Below are 18,934 nucleotides of genomic sequence, written 5' to 3'. Positions count from 1 at the left end.
ACAAGATGATCAAGCTTATCATGACGTCTTTGGAGATGTTTTTCTGCTAATGGTTTCAAACCTGTCCACATTTCCCTATAGCTATAGTTTGTTGACGTTCGTGCATTAAATAGTCGGCCATCCGGCAGGTACACATTTACAGTATCCTTAATCCGGCTAGAAAGTACTTAAAAGTACACTAATGATGAAAAGACTATTTAAGATAAGGATTTAGGTACTTAAGTTTGAACATGATTCTTTGTAAACAGGGTCATATACATGGCTGTAGTCGCGTGCGCAAATTTAGTTTTCGTTTGCACGCGAATAAAAACCAAATTGTTTATGTACTGTATCTAATTTAAGATTTGATCCCATTTGGACGCAACAACGCAAGGACGTAGGCGATGGATTAATCAAACTGTTGCTTGTGATTGGTCGACTCATATACGTTGCGTATACGTAGTGTAAGTAAGACGCACGTTCAGCTCTTCAAATGGCGTCTAGCAAACGGAGCTCATGCTTTATTACAAAATATCAATAACAAAATTTATGAATAATTAAACATTGTAAAAGATATCTTTTCCTTTGTAAATTATGCTAAGCTATTAAATATGTATTAAATTACAGTTCGTGGTGTTTATTGAGACGCTGACAACATATTGTTGACGTCAAGAAATTGCAACTACATAAAGCCGATTTTCCACTAGGCGAATTTGTTCGCGCGAATCGAACGCGCCAGCTTGTACGCATGTGTATTCATGTTTACGTCTTCCAAATCCTTCTCTACGCATGCATATTAGCTGACGCCTTCGATTCGCGCGAACAAATTCGCCTAGTGGAAAATCGGCTTAACAGAGTAAACAAGTTGATTCTTACTAGAGCGCACAGTACATGCTACGAAAAGAATTTAACTAATCACAAGCGAGGAATTATTCGAATTGCGGTATGTGATTGGTCAAAATAATGCAATGCGCGTAAAGCAAATTCTTTATTTTGGTAGAATAAAACAAACATTTGACACACACCCAATACAACTTAGGGCCTACTACATTCCGTTTCAAAAATAAATGTAATAATGTGTATTCAACACGTGTCATTTTCGTTAAAATATCTACAATCCAACATCGAAAGATTGTTCATAATACCACAGTTTCCATAACCACCTCCTCCCAGGTAAAACCCTGGCCCTAATAAAAGTCAAACACTTGTGTACAGCTTCTCTAGTGCGTGTAGGACTTACTACAAACAGTATGCAAACCATGTCGAACAAGTCACCAAGCAACCAAACATATAACACGAGTTTAATGGCTTTAATTCGATATTTACATTATGCCTACTCTAACCAGGGAATTTCACTCTTTCCTGCTCAAACCAGTAATTGAAATACCTCGGCCATTTTTTCAAGTTAATAAATTATCGCACTGTTCAATTTGAAATTCTAAGTAACAATCAATAAATGCATTCTCACGACGTAGAGCTGCTGTACTGTACGTTTGCTAATGTAAAATGTACAACTCGAACCTGATATTTTAAGTAATTGAAAGTACACGATGTACCAAATGATACATATAGTATTATTACTAGCCATTCAGGATCAAAGAAGCCATTAGATAAATATCAGAGCTATAACAAAAACTAGTCTCTTAAAACGTCTTATTTTCAGTATAAAATGAGGTTTTATTTCTGATAATTGCAAGTAACTAGCTGTGTACAAACTACCGATGCATTATTATAATGTATAAACAAGAAGTCTCTGGAAGATATTGGATTGTTTTTATGTCAAATTTTGTAATGTAATCTATAATACTGTATCGTATTATGCAAATAAGTGGAATCTGCCCATGGTTGGAGTTTTCTGTCCACTGGCTCTTTCCACAAATTTAAATGTCCGATATATGAGATTTCTCTATATACAATACAAGAATGGGCTTATTTAAAAGGACTGGAAAGGTCAATAAGCCTATCTGCTCATTATTAGAACTATTCTGTTAATAGTTTGTTACTAAGTAAAGCTAATATAAAGAATAATTTATGAAATCATATTTTGATAGTTCTCACACATGACAACCTTGATAGTAAAATCTAATTCACTACGGAGAATTTACTTATCTCTTAAACCTCAATTTTACATCTTAATGGCACTACTCTTAAAATGTTGAGTAAAATAGATATTAAATAATATAGATTTGTGAAGATATATAAATTCAAGTTGTAAATGTCGAGTAGTTTGAGTTTCAGTGACTTTTTAATGAAGATTAAAGCTTCTAAGTTTATTTCTCTCTTTCAGACAATTTTGAATGTTTTTTTTTTACAAAATGTCAATGTATTAAAATATAGAAACAAGCAAGTGCATCATCGTGGGTATAGTCTCAATTTATGTATACGAAAAAATAGTAAAACGTGGTTCCCACTAGAACGTAACGCAAGGACGTAAACGCAACGCAAGCGTTTTAACCAATGACAAGCAAAGTTATAGACAGTTAGCAATCACAAGCGAATAAGCCATCACTTGTGATTGGTCAATTAACTTGCGTTGCGTTACGTCCTCGCGTTGCGTCGCTAGTGAGAACCACGCTTTAAGCACTGATTTGGTCTGTTCATCAGTAAACATTTTCTTGTAGAAATCATGTATACAATATGCCAATCTATTACTACATTAATCTCATCGTGGGTGTAAACATTATCTTTAAGAAATTCTGTATATGTTATATTATATATATATATATTAGTATTTATAATACTAATCTCATCGTGTGTGTAGTATGTTTATCAGTAAACATTCTTATTTGGAATTCATGTGCAGGTGTACCAATTTATTAGAGCTGATCTCATCGTGGGTGTGGTCTCTTCATCACTAAACATTCTTATTTAGAAATCATGCACAGGTGTACCAATCTATTACAGTTGATCACATCGTGGGTGTGGTCTCTTCATCAGTAAACATTCTTATTTAGTAATCATGTACAGGTGTACCAATCTATTACAGTTGATCACATCGTGGGTGTGGTCTCTTCATCAGTAAACATTCTTATTTAGAAATCATGTACATGTGCACCAATCTATTACAGTTGATCACATCGTGGGTGGTCTCTTCATCAGTAAACATTCTATTTTTTTAAAATTCTGTATAATGCCAATCGTTTATAATACTAATCTCATCGTGGGTGTGGTCTCTTCATCAGTAAACAACGAATGCCAATCATGTTAAGTTGTCCTGTTCTAAGTGCAATGCATTAAATATTATGTTGAATTAGGCTATACAGTAGGTGGAATTGGGTCATAATGCTTGACGTATTTTGCATTTTGCATTTATAATATATCCTACTTGATTAAATGAATAACATTTACAATGGTAAGATGATGTAAATTAGCTTACTAATTGCTTTACTTGACTCATGCGTTTTACATAGTACATTTCTGGCCGAGTATGTTGCTAATAAGGAGAGACGGCAACATGATAATACAATATACGATATAAGAGTTAATGTAGATATTCTCTCTTGTTTGCTTTTTATGTTCAATATGTATTGTACATTAAGAGCACTTAATGTTACTTTCACACTGGTGAATGTTTAAACTAATGTGTTCACTATACATGTAATATTACATTAACAAGCATCGTTTAATAATAATGTAATCCAAATGTCCATTACTGGATAATTGGTTAAATGGCCACTTAACTACGAGTGCTAGAAAAACAGCACTTCTGACTGTAAAAGCTGTGTTTGTTTGCTAAATAAATTGCCGTCACCTATTAAAATATTCACCTAGTCATACTATATGCTGCTATAGTGGACCGTGTGTTGCTGTAAATTGATGTGAAAGTTAAAGAAATTGGTTATTGTTAGTGAAGGGCGGGTCATATCATAACAGAGCGTGTTCATATGGCAAAAAATCAATAACATGATAATGAAATAATATTTTTGTTGCTACGTTCGTAAAGCGCCGTTGCCATATTGTTTTGATGATGGCGAGAGTTTTTAATTAAATATTGTATTTACTGAATTAATTTCCAAGCGTTTTATCAATAAAAGTTAAACTCAAACTCTGGAACCGTGTCTAATAATTGCAGTTTGTGAATACATACTGATGATGTTTTGAAATATTTATTGAAACGTTAGAAACATTTCCTTCTGCTCTAATACATTTCATTCTACTTAATGTTGTTATGGCATCACCCAGGCATTTAGTTGTCACTCCATGAATTCAGAGTGACTAGACACTCAGGCAACATCCCTATACATTATGGCATCACCTAAACACTTTTGAATAACCCCAACTATACATTCAGAATTTACACCTAGACATTTAGGCAGCATATCTACACATTCAAGCATCACCTAAATTATGCTTTTAGAATTTACCCCTAGACATTCGAGTGTCTCCCCTATACATTTAGGCTTCATATCTAGACATGCATGCTGCTGCATCAACCTAACTACAGTATACATTCAGAATTTATCCCTAAACATTCGGTCTCTCTCCTAGACATTCAGACTTTTGATTTGATTTGATTTATTTCGGCATCAGTACATAAAAAATCACAGACATACAATTAAAATTGGCAAATATAAAAATACCAGAATAAAACAAGAATGCCAAGGATAACTCATAAAAGTCCTCTACGGACTTGTTTCCAATGAGGTCCTTTGAAAGAACAGCAAAAAAGACAAACAAAGCAACATATAAAAAATTACAAAAAAACAGCAAAAAGGACAATCGAAAAAAGAAGAAGCGCTAATTAAATAGTTTCTAGAGCTAGTGAACGTTCCTGTAGATACTTTTTAACTTTACTTTTAAAACAACATTACTCCTAGACATTCATGCCTCCTTCGAAGACATTAAGGCATCAGCCCTAGACATGTATGCGTCTCTGTATGCATTAAGGCATCCATATACATTTAAGTACCCGAGTTAAAGTCAGAGTTAGGTTATTCGAATAAATTCTATAGTTTTACATACCTCTGACATGGCGATCTTTCCGTCGCCAGCATCATCGTAAGCTTCCATAAAACAAGATTTCATATCGCTCACCATCTCGTCCGTAACATGCTGAAAGGTAATTTTTTCAATACTTATTTTAAACATATCATTTTTATGTAAGTTATGTAAATGTACAGTAAATAACATATCCACCCATGACATTTTTTATTGAGTAGAAATATTTATTATTTGACATACACAGGATTAATCTAAAACATACATTTAAAATTACGTTTTTACGATTGCTTATATTACGAGTACGAATTAATCTTATTGGTTCCCACTGGCGTAACGTAAGTGCTAAGCGCAATGAACATCCGAATTTTCGCTTGTGATTCGTCAATAAACTTACATTGCGTGTACGCCCTAACTGTGTGTCTTAGGAACCAAGATTTAGTAATTTGATAAACAGTGTTTGTAAATAAACACAAATTGTGAACGTTACTACTAAAACAAAACGTTTGGTTTTTCAAACCTTCTTCCACCGAAGTAGATTTCGGCGGAAACAATTTGTATGTTTTTAGGAATGTTACTGTTCATCGGAAAGCGACACGCATTGAGTCTTGACAGTCCATGCTGTGTGCTCCGAATGACTTTTGACGCAAGGCGCACATGAAAATGAATTAACATGGCATACACAAGCCCGTAGTGTTTGAAAGAAGAAGTGTTCTTTTTAAAAACAAAAAAGTTCTAGTAAAGAGACCTAACTCATGATGAACCTTTTTGGACACTTCCCCCTTTTTGCGGAAATAGAACCCTCATGTAAAAATCTTGGCTACCGGCACACTTACCCTATCGTCAGTCATTGTGCATAACAGATCCTTGAAAAACAAATCCAAACCATCTTCATCGATAAATCCACTATCTAGGGAAATAAATGTAAAATTATTGAGCATAAGATGTTCTTGACAATGTTAAAAGTCAGAATCAATCATGGCTAGATGGTTGACATTTTGTTTCAGAGTTTAGTTTATAACGACAGTATACCTTAATGTATCTGTTTTATTTAGCATTATACATTTGAATGTTTTCAATTATCAATACAATCCTATTTATTTCATTTTATTTGTCCATCTTTTAATTTTTGTGTCTTATTTAAAAAATACTTCTTAAATAAAGAAAATGTACTGTTAAAACGACATTTTCCAATGCTTTATTGCTAAAAAAAGAGTTAAAAAATTAAGGACCTAGGCAATCCCCTAACCATCGCGGAAAACGCAGTACATCAACAAGCGACAATTTGACTTTTTTTATGTGATGGGTGTGGTGTTGTTTATTAAATTAAAAGAAACAAAAAACAAAACAAGCGACAATTTTTGAATTTGTTATTACAGTATTTTCTAAATTTTTCAGAACTAATATATATATATATATATATATATATATATATATAATGAAAATATAAATAAAAGCTATATCATACTAGCGACATTTATTAAATAGGGGAGATTGAAAATGAAGAACTCATACACCGTGTAACTAACTTTAAACAAGTTCATGTACATGGATTAAAACGATCATGAGAAAATGCAATTACAACATCAACAACAAACGTACTCATGGGAGCTTTCTCATTTAAAGCTGGAGGCTTCAAGTAATGACTATTGTTAATCCATTCACAAGGACATTATAATATTATTATTATTCACAAGTCCCATTTACAGTGAGGAGGCATACGATCTGCTGATGTTTGTATCGATTGTATTGTTGCCATTATCATATTTTTACACGGTTACACAGTAACACCTGGTAACGAATCTTGATATCATTCGAGTGTGACAAATATGAAAATGCCACTTTATATTGACATTTTGTTCTCGGTTTTGAATCATTGGTTTATTATATATCTTAAATTCCAAGTACATTTACAGTGAGGCATACGATCTGCTGATGCCTACATTTTTAAATGAAGCCTATCTAATCGAGTGGCAATACTAGCACTTTTCTTCTGATATATTTCCGATTATCAAAGAACATATTATTCTGACATTACACTATATTTCAGTATTATCATTCTGATAGATTCAATTAATGATATTATTTGTTGCTGGATTACTACTACACAATACAAGTAAAAGCTTTCTTCGTAAATCTATCCGTTTGAAATGCAACGTTGTATCCCTGCAGACATTATTTATCGCGTTGTAATTACAACGGTGTTGTATGTTGATAGTTGGCCATTAGCAATAAATGAACAGTATGATGCATGCGTAACCGGTTATCCCTATTAGGCTGTTTTTGATAGTGTATTATTTATTGAATTTATACTGATGAAAACCATAGCAAAACATTGTAAACGACATTTAAAATTAGGTTATTTAGAAAAAGCTTGTGATTTTAACGTGTTTAGTAATTCTTTATGAACGTTATTGACACTTCTGATGTGTTTTATTTTTACTATCAGGCCTACACATAAGATAAATAATATACACTACTACTACTAATAATGACCAGTAAAAACAGTTATACAAAGGAATTTATAAATATTTCCACATTAAGTAATATTTGCGAATATAATATTATCAGTCTGCATCACAGTACACAGTATTTAACGTTTCTTTTGGTCTATGTGGTGAAATAAATGATAAGATATGACAATTATTATAAAACTGTTATTTTGGTGTTTCTGATTTACGCCTACTTTATAGCATATAGTCAACATTTCGAGACTGCTCATTTGCGACAGACTTTACTTTACTGTAGGCCTACATGTTTACACTTCGTTATAGTTAATTTATATTCAGTTTAAGATGTTGAAAGCATGTTTCTGCAATTAATTATATTAATGTACTGATAACTAGGCAAATCATCAAAAAAATTGATAATTTCCAATAAAGCCTTTTTAAATATACGTAAGTTTGAATATCTAATGTAAATTTATCTGCTGATGATGTTAATGATACATACATGTATAAATTATAATTTATTACAACATTACACTAGTAAATACAAATAACACTATCACTAGTTCGAAAAAAAAGTGTGATATGCCCAAATATGGTAGTGATATATGACATAATCATGTCCATAATGGGCACATCACTTTTTTGTCACATCAAGTTTAATAGTGTTGACAGAGCTTTAGGAAGCAGTTATAACGGTTATGTTAACGGTTAGTCCTGAATAGATACGACCATCTCATCTGCAAATACTCGCGTAATATTAGAAATAGTAAAGTACAAGGGAATGAAGCTAGCAGATATATATATATATACGTATAGTTTTGAAGACGCGTGGTATATAATTAAATTAGAACGCTTCTCTTAAATAACAAAAAAACTAACATGGACTGCAGCAATTGTTGCTTTCAATGAATTATTTCACTCGCAGAAAGCGAAAGTCGTACTTCTGCCTAGGTCGTCTTAGGCCAATGTTTTGTAGCCAAACAATGAACTTTCGGATCTAAGAAGTAATAAAGCGTGACGGTGTGTTAAATTGCTATGCAGAATTCGGATAGCTGCGCAGAAATAATCAAGGACGTAAAAGCAACGGAAATTATTTAACCAATCACAATCGATGGATTATTCGAACTGTCGCTTGTCATTGGTCAACCCATAGCACCCAATTGCGTTGCATCTACGTCCGTATTTAATAAAAACCAAGTTTAAAGAAAACATACAATACCATACTCGTTTAAAATACTAAGTAATATTCAATTTCTGGTTTTTCTCTCCCATGCTAAAAACTCCCCTGATGTAATCCATAGATTTTACATTTCTCAAGAAAAATAATAATAAAATGATTACATAAAACATAGCTTCTAAGGATTTATAAAAAGCGAAGGAATACTATTGTTTAAAATTATTTATATACGTTGCTTCATCGTTATTTTTTTTTTGTATTAATTATATGTCATGCGCAAATTACACTTACGCAATTTGAAAATGCGCAAAAGCAATGCACCTTTTTCAATTACAATAACATATTAATGTATTATTAGGCATTAGAAATTGTCTATCCGGTTACTTTTAAACTTATATTAATATTTATAGAAGGAAAGTAACAGAGAAGGGGCAATCTATTAGTTTATCTATTTCAATTTCCACATACAGAGTGGCTTCAAGCCACCACTTAATCAAATCGAATGCGCGGCAACGGCAGTATGCTTTACTAAGCATACTTAACAATACCGCGTAATCTTATTTGAAAAAGATAAGTATAGTTTATGTTTTATTTGATTTAGTTCACTGAACCAAGAATTTAGTATTGGTAGTTAACTAAAAAATGTCATTAACCAATAGTTAAGTATTAATAGTTAACTAAAAACAACACAAACTCGTTAAATAAATTGCTACGAAGTTATTGTAGTGTCAAGTAACATTTGCAAATGTGATCTGCTGTGAAACATACTAATTCTTAATGTTCATTATTACTTTGCATTTAATATAGGTTAAACTAAAATCCTAGACCTACAATAATAATACAAGTAATTCATTTTTGTTAATTTATATTAACCAGGGGAGTAATTTTACTTTTTCGTGCATTAATTAAATAGAGTAACCTAGTATTTGAATAGAAAGAACGTCCGAATGCTCATCATCATTTAATAAGGTTTTTTTACGATATTTGTTTACTTACTATACTAATTTTAAAATTTCAGTTTTTGGAACAAATTGTCTTATCGTTTTGTGTGTTTCAAAATGTTATGAATGCAGATCAATGCATTTGTTTAGCATAATATTTTGAAAGTTTGAATTGATTCAGATTAACATCCGATAAAAGATGGTTCTGCTAATTTTTGTACAACATAATATGTGCAGTCAAACATAACGTAATGCAGAATATAATTTTTGTTAAAGATAAGTATTGTAGTGTTAGTCACCACTATTTCTAGTTTGTCTATTGGTTTATAAAATCAAATCTGTTCCAGTTGTTATATGTTCCTTGTTTCCGAGGGACTTTTTTGCCACCATTTGTGTTTCTTTCCAATTTAAAATTCTTTATTTTAATATGTTATTTTAATGGGAATAGCAAGGTTCTGGAAAACAATCATATGATTTTCCTAATGTAAATTAAAAAAATTCATTTTGTTATAATTCGTAATCTCATTTTTAGGAAGCATATTAGTTGATTTACTTACTGTAAGTAACGAAGTCTCGACACACATTTATGGTTAGTGTTAGAAAATAGTACCATACAAAGAGCCAGCATGTTCATTGCCTTGTGGAAAGTTTGGAAGTTTAGTTGCGATTGTAAATAAATTCCTAGTGCGAAGTAAATATAACCCTCATTGATTAAAATTGAGCTGTACTTTTTCTGTATGCCTAGTGGCGTTATATCTTATCTTTTCTTGGAATAACATCAACAATTATCACGTACCAGCAATTAAATTTAAAAAAAAAAACATTTTTAAGTTAATCAATTAATTTTGAATTATTATTTCCAGTATCTGTTGAATAACCGGCCTTGATATAAATAATATTGTTTTTCTATCCTATGTAGAATTGTTTATGTTTATGATGAATAAATCCATTTGAAATGAATTTTTACAAGTGCATTGTCCGTAAAATGAGTGTGTATGATAAATGAACAGATCATGACATAACATAAGATCAACATAAGATAAACATAACTTCACATGAAATTTAATCGGATTATTTTGAGAATAAATCGATCATGATCGCTGCCGGCTACATAGGCACACTTGCAGGAAAATCCTCGTGAGTAGATAGTCATTTTCTTAACAATTGCAGTGATCGTACCAAATTAATAGATAGATAAAAGTACAATTAGGACAACAAATATTCACATTACATGGCTAAAGAGATTTAATTTTTTTTCCTCATATTTTTGGGGGACAATACATGATCTTTAAGCACACTCAAACAAACTTAACATCAATCAATGTGATTAATTCCAAGCTAAAATTTTGGACATCAAAGCAGGGCCATTACCCTCATTCAAGGGAGACATTGTTTTGAATGTACCGTGAATCCATACAATGTTACAGTATCAATTTATATAACATTTATTTAGTTTATTGATTCATGTAAATTTGATTCAACATTTATAATTTACATGATATAAGAGATCGATACTGTATTTAAGTTTTAATGCATGAATTATTCAAATTTTTTCTAAAACATTATTGAATTCTGAATAAGTATTGATAGTACCAGGATAATAGTTTTAGGATAAGCTTCTAAATTATGATGTTTTGTCTTCTGTTTTATGCTAGGTTTATGTGGTTTAATCTTTACCTTTTTAGATATCGTTGAAAATGTTACCAGACTTTTCTAGAAATCCGTTTATTGATGTCGTCATATAACTACAGTAGTAGGCATATCACACGTATGCTTTTGTTCAATCTACACCGTTTAATTTAACATCATGACAGGTATTAAAATGCATCGCTGAGAGAGATGAATTTCATATAGGGTGTAAAACGTGTTTTCGATTTATTGTGTATACGTGTTGTAATTACAGTAACCTCCAATTTAAGATGTACAAATTGCCACGAATACACAGGCAATAATGATGTTGAGATTTAGTAGTATCAGTATTGTTGACAACTTTTATAGAAAAGTATGGTTTTTGAGGTATCCATATAGTTTTTCAGAATATTTTGTTTAATTACTGCTAAATATATATAATTAATAATTAGATTCACTTCTTAAATAATAATGGGTTCAGTTATTAACAGAGGCCTATAGTCATAACCAACTCCTCTTCTCAGAATTACTTGCATATATTATGATATTATTCGTTTTCCTAAAAGATGTGATTGTTTTGAAAACAACGCTTTCCGGGGGAAAATATCACGCATATATCTCATAAAATTGCCGCGTTGAAGAGCGTTAATACAGTATCCCTAAATGTTTCACCTATTTTATATTCTATATATAGTTTTATATTATTTATATTACAAAGTTATAAATACAAATAGTAGAAACGATATTTCAAGACTTTAAATATGCACGAGTTTGGTTCCAGAACCAGTGACAAAATAGTCATGACTGGTAAACATTTATCGAGTTTGGTTCCAGAACCAGTGACAAAATAGTCATGACTGGTAAACATTTATCGAGTTTGGTTCCAAACCCAGTGACAAAATAGTCATGACTGGTAAACATTTATCGAGTTTGGTTCCAGACCCAGTGACAAAATAGTCATGACTGGTAAACATTTATCGAGTTTGGTTCCAAACCCAGTGACAAAATAGTCATGACTGGTAAACATTTATCGAGTTTGGTTCCAGACCCAGTGACAAAATAGTCATGACTGGTAAACATTTATCGAGTTTGGTTCCAGACCCAGTGACAAAATAGTCATGACTGGTAAACATTTATCGAGTTTGGTTCCAAACCCAGTGACAAAATAGTCATGACTGGTAAACATTTATCGAGTTTGGTTCCAGACCCAGTGACAAAATAGTCATGACTGGTAAACATTTATCGAGTTTGGTTCCAGACCCAGTGACAAAATAGTCATGACTGGTAAACATTTATCGAGTTTGGTTCCAGACCCAGTGACAAAATAGTCATGACTGGTAAACATTTATCGAGTTTGGTTCCAAACCCAGTGACAAAATAGTCATGACTGGTAAACATTTATCGAGTTTGGTTCCAGACCCAGTGACAAAATAGTCATGACTGGTAAACATTTATCGAGTTTGGTTCCAAACCCAGTGACAAAATAGTCATGACTGGTAAACATTTATCGAGTTTGGTTCCAGACCCAGTGACAAAATAGTCATGACTGGTAAACATTTATCGAGTTTGGTTCCAGACCCAGTGACAAAATAGTCATGACTGGTAAACATTTATCGAGTTTGGTTCCAGACCCAGTGACAAAATAGTCATGACTGGTAAACATTTATCGAGTTTGGTTCCAGACCCAGTGACATAATAGTCATGACTGGTAAACATTTATCGAGTTTGGTTCCAGACCCAGTGACAAAATAGTCATGACTGGTAAACATTTATCGAGTTTGGTTCCAGACCCAGTGACAAAATAGTCATGACTGGTAAACATTTATCGAGTTTGGTTCCAGACCCAGTGACAAAATAGTCATGACTGGTAAACATTTATCGAGTTTGGTTCCAGACCCAGTGACAAAATAGTCATGACTGGTAAACATTTATCGAGTTTGGTTCCAGACCCAGTGACAAAATAGTCATGACTGGTAAACATTTATCGAGTTTGGTTCCAGACCCAGTGACATAATAGTCATGACTGGTAAACATTTATCGAGTTTGGTTCCAGACCCAGTGACAAAATAGTCATGACTGGTAAACATTTATCGAGTTTGGTTCCAGACCCAGTGACAAAATAGTCATGACTGGTAAACATTTATCGAGTTTGGTTCCAAACCCAGTGACAAAATAGTCATGACTGGTAAACATTTATCGAGTTTGGTTCCAAACCCAGTGACAAAATAGTCATGACTGGTAAACATTTATCGAGTTTGGTTCCAGACCCAGTGACAAAATAGTCATGACTGGTAAACATTTATCGAGTTTGGTTCCAAACCCAGTGACAAAATAGTCATGACTGGTAAACATTTATCGAGTTTGGTTCCAGACCCAGTGACAAAATAGTCATGACTGGTAAACATTTATCGAGTTTGGTTCCAGACCCAGTGACATAATAGTCATGACTGGTAAACATTTATCGAGTTTGGTTCCAGACCCAGTGACAAAATAGTCATGACTGGTAAACATTTATCGAGTTTGGTTCCAGACCCAGTGACATAATAGTCATGACTGGTAAACATTTATCGAGTTTGGTTCCAGACCCAGTGACATAATAGTCATGACTGGTAAACATTTATCGAGTTTGGTTCCAGACCCAGTGACAAAATAGTCATGACTGGTAAACATTTATCGAGTTTGGTTCCAAACCCAGTGACAAAATAGTCATGACTGGTAAACATTTATCGAGTTTGGTTCCAGACCCAGTGACAAAATAGTCATGACTGGTAAACATTTATCGAGTTTGGTTCCAAACCCAGTGACAAAATAGTCATGACTGGTAAACATTTATCGAGTTTGGTTCCAGACCCAGTGACAAAATAGTCATGACTGGTAAACATTTATCGAGTTTGGTTCCAGACCCAGTGACAAAATAGTCATGACTGGTAAACATTTATCGAGTTTGGTTCCAGACCCAGTGACAAAATAGTCATGACTGGTAAACATTTATCGAGTTTGGTTCCAGACCCAGTGACAAAATAGTCATGACTGGTAAACATTTATCGAGTTTGGTTCCAGAACCAGTGACATAATAGTCATGACTGGTAAACATTTATCGAGTTTGGTTCCAGAACCAGTGACATAATAGTCATGACTGGTAAACATTTATCGAGTTTGGTTCCAGAACCAGTGACATAATAGTCATGACTGGTAAACATTTATCGAGTTTGGTTCCAGAACCAGTGACATAATAGTCATGACTGGTAAACATTTATCGAGTTTGGTTCCAGACCCAGTGACAAAATAGTCATGACTGGTAAACATTTATCGAGTTTGGTTCCAGACCCAGTGACAAAATAGTCATGACTGGTAAACATTTATCGAGTTTGGTTCCAGACCCAGTGACATAATAGTCATGACTGGTAAACATTTATCGAGTTTGGTTCCAGACCCAGTGACAAAATAGTCATGACTGGTAAACATTTATCGAGTTTGGTTTCTAATAAATTGCTACCTTGATCCTAATATGGATTATTATTATGTAAACTGTCTCTAGACGAAACAATCTTTCATCGTTTGCAAATTATCTACGACCTCGACTAAACCAAAAAGCTTTAGTAATTATTTATTACTACAGTAGTAATGTTGTATACAGAATGATGCAATGGACTATGTATTGTAAATATTCAATTATTTTTTACTACTTATTTCAATTCAGCTTGGAGGTCTTTTGGAATACATACTATATTTTGCAGTGTCTTCCTTATTATAAACGTGAAAGAAACTAAATTATACGTTATTGAAGTAAATTGGAAACTACTATAATAGTTTAAAATCAAGTCAAGTAAAGTATCATTTATTGTTTTAAGAAAAAAACAGAAATTCTGTTTGCTCTGTTGGCAGAGCACAATATCCAATGGACACAAAATGAAGCTTAAAATAGATAAAAAATTACGCCATTATACAATACTTTTATAATGGGATTAATTATCAGTCTTTAAAAATATGGAATGCTGATGTCCAGTATCATACAGTATAGGCACATTCCGTAATTGCAGAATCAAAAATTCGATTTATAGATTTGTTTAAGGTTAGGTTACAATCATGGCCTGGATTTTGTCTATGATACAAATTGAAAATAATACCGAGAAATCGGCTGAATGATTAGCCAAGGAATAATATGACTCATTTTAATTATAATCTGAAATTGGTTTTTAGCATCGTTACAACATTGATGTTACTGTGAAATATCGATTGTGTTTTCATTATTGATATTTACACTAAAGTACTTTGTCAGCTGTGACTCGAGTCCTTTGAATCAATCGGCGAACCCTTCAGTTTAATATAGTATCAACCTGGTAATGTGATTACTTTATGGTACCATTAGAGAGGAAATTTTTACTAGATTTAAAATTTCAGTTTACGTCAATTACAATGCACATATAAATAGTCGATAATGGTGTTAATGATGAAATGTCATATTTGAAATACGGCAAGCAACATTTAAATTAGGTATATCAAAAATAACATTTGACACAGGGTACAGTTATATATTATTAAAAATACACAACAGCAGAAACCCGCAAATATTAGAATTTAGTGATGAAATAATGAAATAGTAAAAATATTGTGAAAACTATAAATTAACAATTTGTTGTAACAACATCAGGAAGGAATAGATCTCAATTCTGTCAACAAGATTAAAATAAAATTACATATTTTAGCTAGATTTTGTAAAACAGTAAAACAAAATGTCAACATGGTACCTCCATGATTTTAAGCTATGCTATAAATAATTTGAAAACTAGCTTAAAATTTAAATTATTTAGTACACATCTATGCAAATTAGTAGACAACAACCTAAGTCAAAATAAAAAGGTATAGCTTATCCACATAATATAGCTTATCTAAATAATTTAGCTTATCCAAATAATTTAGCTTATCCAAATAATTTAGCTTATCCAAATAATATAGCTTATCCAAATATAGGTATATAGCTCATATTTTGTTTTGCTACACAGAGATTTAAATAAACCATTATCTGTTACTTTCCAATGCTACGATTTCAAAACTCTTATTATCTAGTTCAATTTTTCACAAAATTAATTTCACGTTAAATTTTAAATTCAGATTTGTCAAAGTAGCAATGTGATAAATTTCAATGTTATGTTCATCAGTTGTATACAGTACTGTACATCTGCCAAAACAAAATACACTACATTATGTGACATGTCCACAAGGAAGCCTATGGCAAGTTGTTATTAAATATAGTATGTTTAACCATAGGCAACCTAATGATGGACACGTCACATCGATTTTAAGGAGTAGGTTGATTTTAAAATATCTATTCTAGATAAGTATCCGTTGGGTAATGGCATTTTCATAATTTAAAATATCGTGTATTACAAGTACTTAATACAGTTAGATGAAGTCTGGTAGACTGGCAACAGTCTTCCACATAGAGTCTGCTGACAGCCACAGAATCGGGTGATTTAAAATGCAATTTTCTATTCATATTGGTGTTTCATGTTCATGTATGCGGTTTATTTTCTATTGATGGTTGTTTTATATATTACATTTATAATAATTAATTAATAATATTATTTTGTTCGACTTATTATACGGTCTCTACAATTAAAAATGTGTTACTAACAAGCACGGAGGCATTTATAATAATAATATGATGAAAGTGTATCAACGTATACAACATATTGATTATAGGTGTATTGTTGGTGTGAAGACTTTTTAAGATAATATGCAGCTGAATCAAGATTTTCATTTATCTGATCTAACACTTGATGTTCTGCTTACCTTTATGGACTAGGCAAAACAGTAATTTATTTATTAATGTACTAATATTTGATAAAAGCCTTTAGATTTAGAATTAACAAATGATTTATTTTATATTTCAACCGTAGGATCGCTGCCTTTCCAAAGTTCAATTGGAATTTGCCATCACGTTTGTTACAATGTTGTATGTGATACAAGTACGGTAAGTGATTATATCTTTTTCTTAACATACTGTATTTTATTTGAAAAAAATAATATGTAGTACTCATAGGCCAATCAATATCTATCTCATTATAATTTTGTTACATTAGTAGATCGTTTACCTCATGTAAATACGTCAAATCAGAAAGTATAAAAACAATCCTCAAAATTACTGTTTCTATTTGTGTGCTTATCATGTAAAGTGAATGAATACGTATCATCTCTAAGACTAGCTATTGAATACAGTACTTTTCTGAGCTTATCAGTCTGAATAAACGCACGTTGTATGAACCATACTGACCGAGTTATCATGTGTTAAAAGTATTTAATACAGTCAGACATGTATCTAGATGACTCTCAATAATCAGACTCTATCTAGTGACAGCAAAATCGGATGTAGTTTGAAGTAGAATATGGTTACGGTTATATCAAGTATGTTTGTACTGTACTCTTTTGGTCAGTTATACCTTTTCTTGTTATTTTCCGATTCAGGTTTTCTATTCATTATCTGTTAGGCCTACTTTTTTTTTGTCAGAGTCTAATCAAAATGCAATTATTCAGAAACCTTGTATGTTTTTATTTTATTTTCGTGTCGAAAATGAATTATTTACTCATCAGGTCATTTGGTGTGCACTAGTCATTTCATCGTGAGACTGAAATTGATTATTACAAATCGTGTAATAGTAACGTAAGGAAGTTATTATGCAAGATGACTTGTTAATGTTTACGTCTTGCCTATCTACTTATAATGGCATCTTTAACATATCATATTGTATGTACTGTACTGTATGGACCCGAATGAGATGGTAGATACATTTTCAAAAATATTGCATTTTGCTTGTTCGTAAATTTTTTTCTCTTTTTTCCCTTCTACTCGGTAAAAGAAGAAAACAAATGAGGTTTGGTGTAGTAAATCTATTTAAAGTAGTTATTTTATCTGATGTTTTTTATTTGTGTCTGTTTTTAATCCGTGTCTGTTTTTAATCCGTGTCTATTTATAATTGTTATTGTATATATTGTAAATAAAATTTAACAAAATTATTAAAAGATGTTTTGTCCCTTAAAAACATGAAAATGAAGATTATAATTAAATCAAACTTTGAATAGGTTATTTTGTAGTTTTAATGAAGTTAATCCCTTCCGTAAAAAAAACCCCAAACAATTATGTTACCTCATATAAAATGACAAAATAAATGGTTAAATTCAACCAAAAACCCATTGGGTAGCAGCCAATTTGATATGTTTTGCTTCAAATTACAGTTTTTCATGTGAATAATTTTTTTTCTTCAATTTTTGTTTAAAGTGGATAACTCTAATGTGACATTTAAATGGCATATTAAAAAACAGGGGGGACAACATCTTAAAATGAAATATTTACTTATCAGGCTATGTATAATTCTATATTTATTATTCAATCAAAATTATGAGATGTCGTTTTTCTACCGTAGAATGTAAATCGAATCAGAATGTAAGGCTAATATTTTCCAGAAAAAAAATGCTGCTGTTAGTGGGTTTCACATCTTACAAATTGTTTGTAGGCGAAACAAACACAGATTATCGCATAAGTTAGTCGAACCGTACTAAGTTCTGTTGCTGCGTACGTCCCATGTTTAAAAACAGAAATACAATTTTCGCTTGTTGCTATGTTATATAGGCCTACATTAAAATGTGGAAGTATGCATTGGGTCAAATTTAAGCCATATTCTGCTACACAATATTAGGCCAGTCCGGAAAGTATATCATTATGAATTATTTATGATATAGTCATTAAGCTGCCAATATTGTACTGTAATTGGCTCTCATCTCATTATAATAATTATATTGATAATGTATTTATTTCACACAAC

The 18,934-nt window shown here is 31.9% G+C and overlaps 1 protein-coding gene and 1 long non-coding RNA gene across 2 annotated transcripts in view; one reads left to right on the top strand and one right to left on the bottom strand.

Moving 5' to 3' along the window:
* Window positions 1–18,934, top strand: part of LOC140056862 (uncharacterized) — a 213,314-nt gene that overhangs the window by 181,245 nt on the left and 13,135 nt on the right. The window contains exon 6 of the long non-coding RNA XR_011846835.1: window positions 17,015–17,088. This is a non-coding gene — a long non-coding RNA (uncharacterized lncRNA). The remainder of the gene's footprint in view (window positions 1–17,014; window positions 17,089–18,934) is intronic.
* LOC140056860 (secretagogin-like) overlaps window positions 1–18,934 on the bottom strand; it is a 37,852-nt gene that overhangs the window by 17,566 nt on the left and 1,352 nt on the right. Inside the window, exons 2-3 of the mRNA XM_072102369.1 lie at window positions 5,754–5,827; window positions 4,942–5,031 (exon numbers count right to left, since the gene is read on the bottom strand). Coding sequence (XP_071958470.1) covers window positions 4,942–5,031; window positions 5,754–5,827 — 164 coding nt within the window. The remainder of the gene's footprint in view (window positions 1–4,941; window positions 5,032–5,753; window positions 5,828–18,934) is intronic.

Source organism: Antedon mediterranea, chromosome 8 (assembly GCF_964355755.1).
Source record: "Antedon mediterranea chromosome 8, ecAntMedi1.1, whole genome shotgun sequence".
Taxonomy (NCBI): Eukaryota; Metazoa; Echinodermata; class Crinoidea; order Comatulida; family Antedonidae; genus Antedon; species Antedon mediterranea.
Note: the sequence above shows the minus strand (reverse complement) of the source record. Positions and strands in the feature narration are given on the sequence as shown.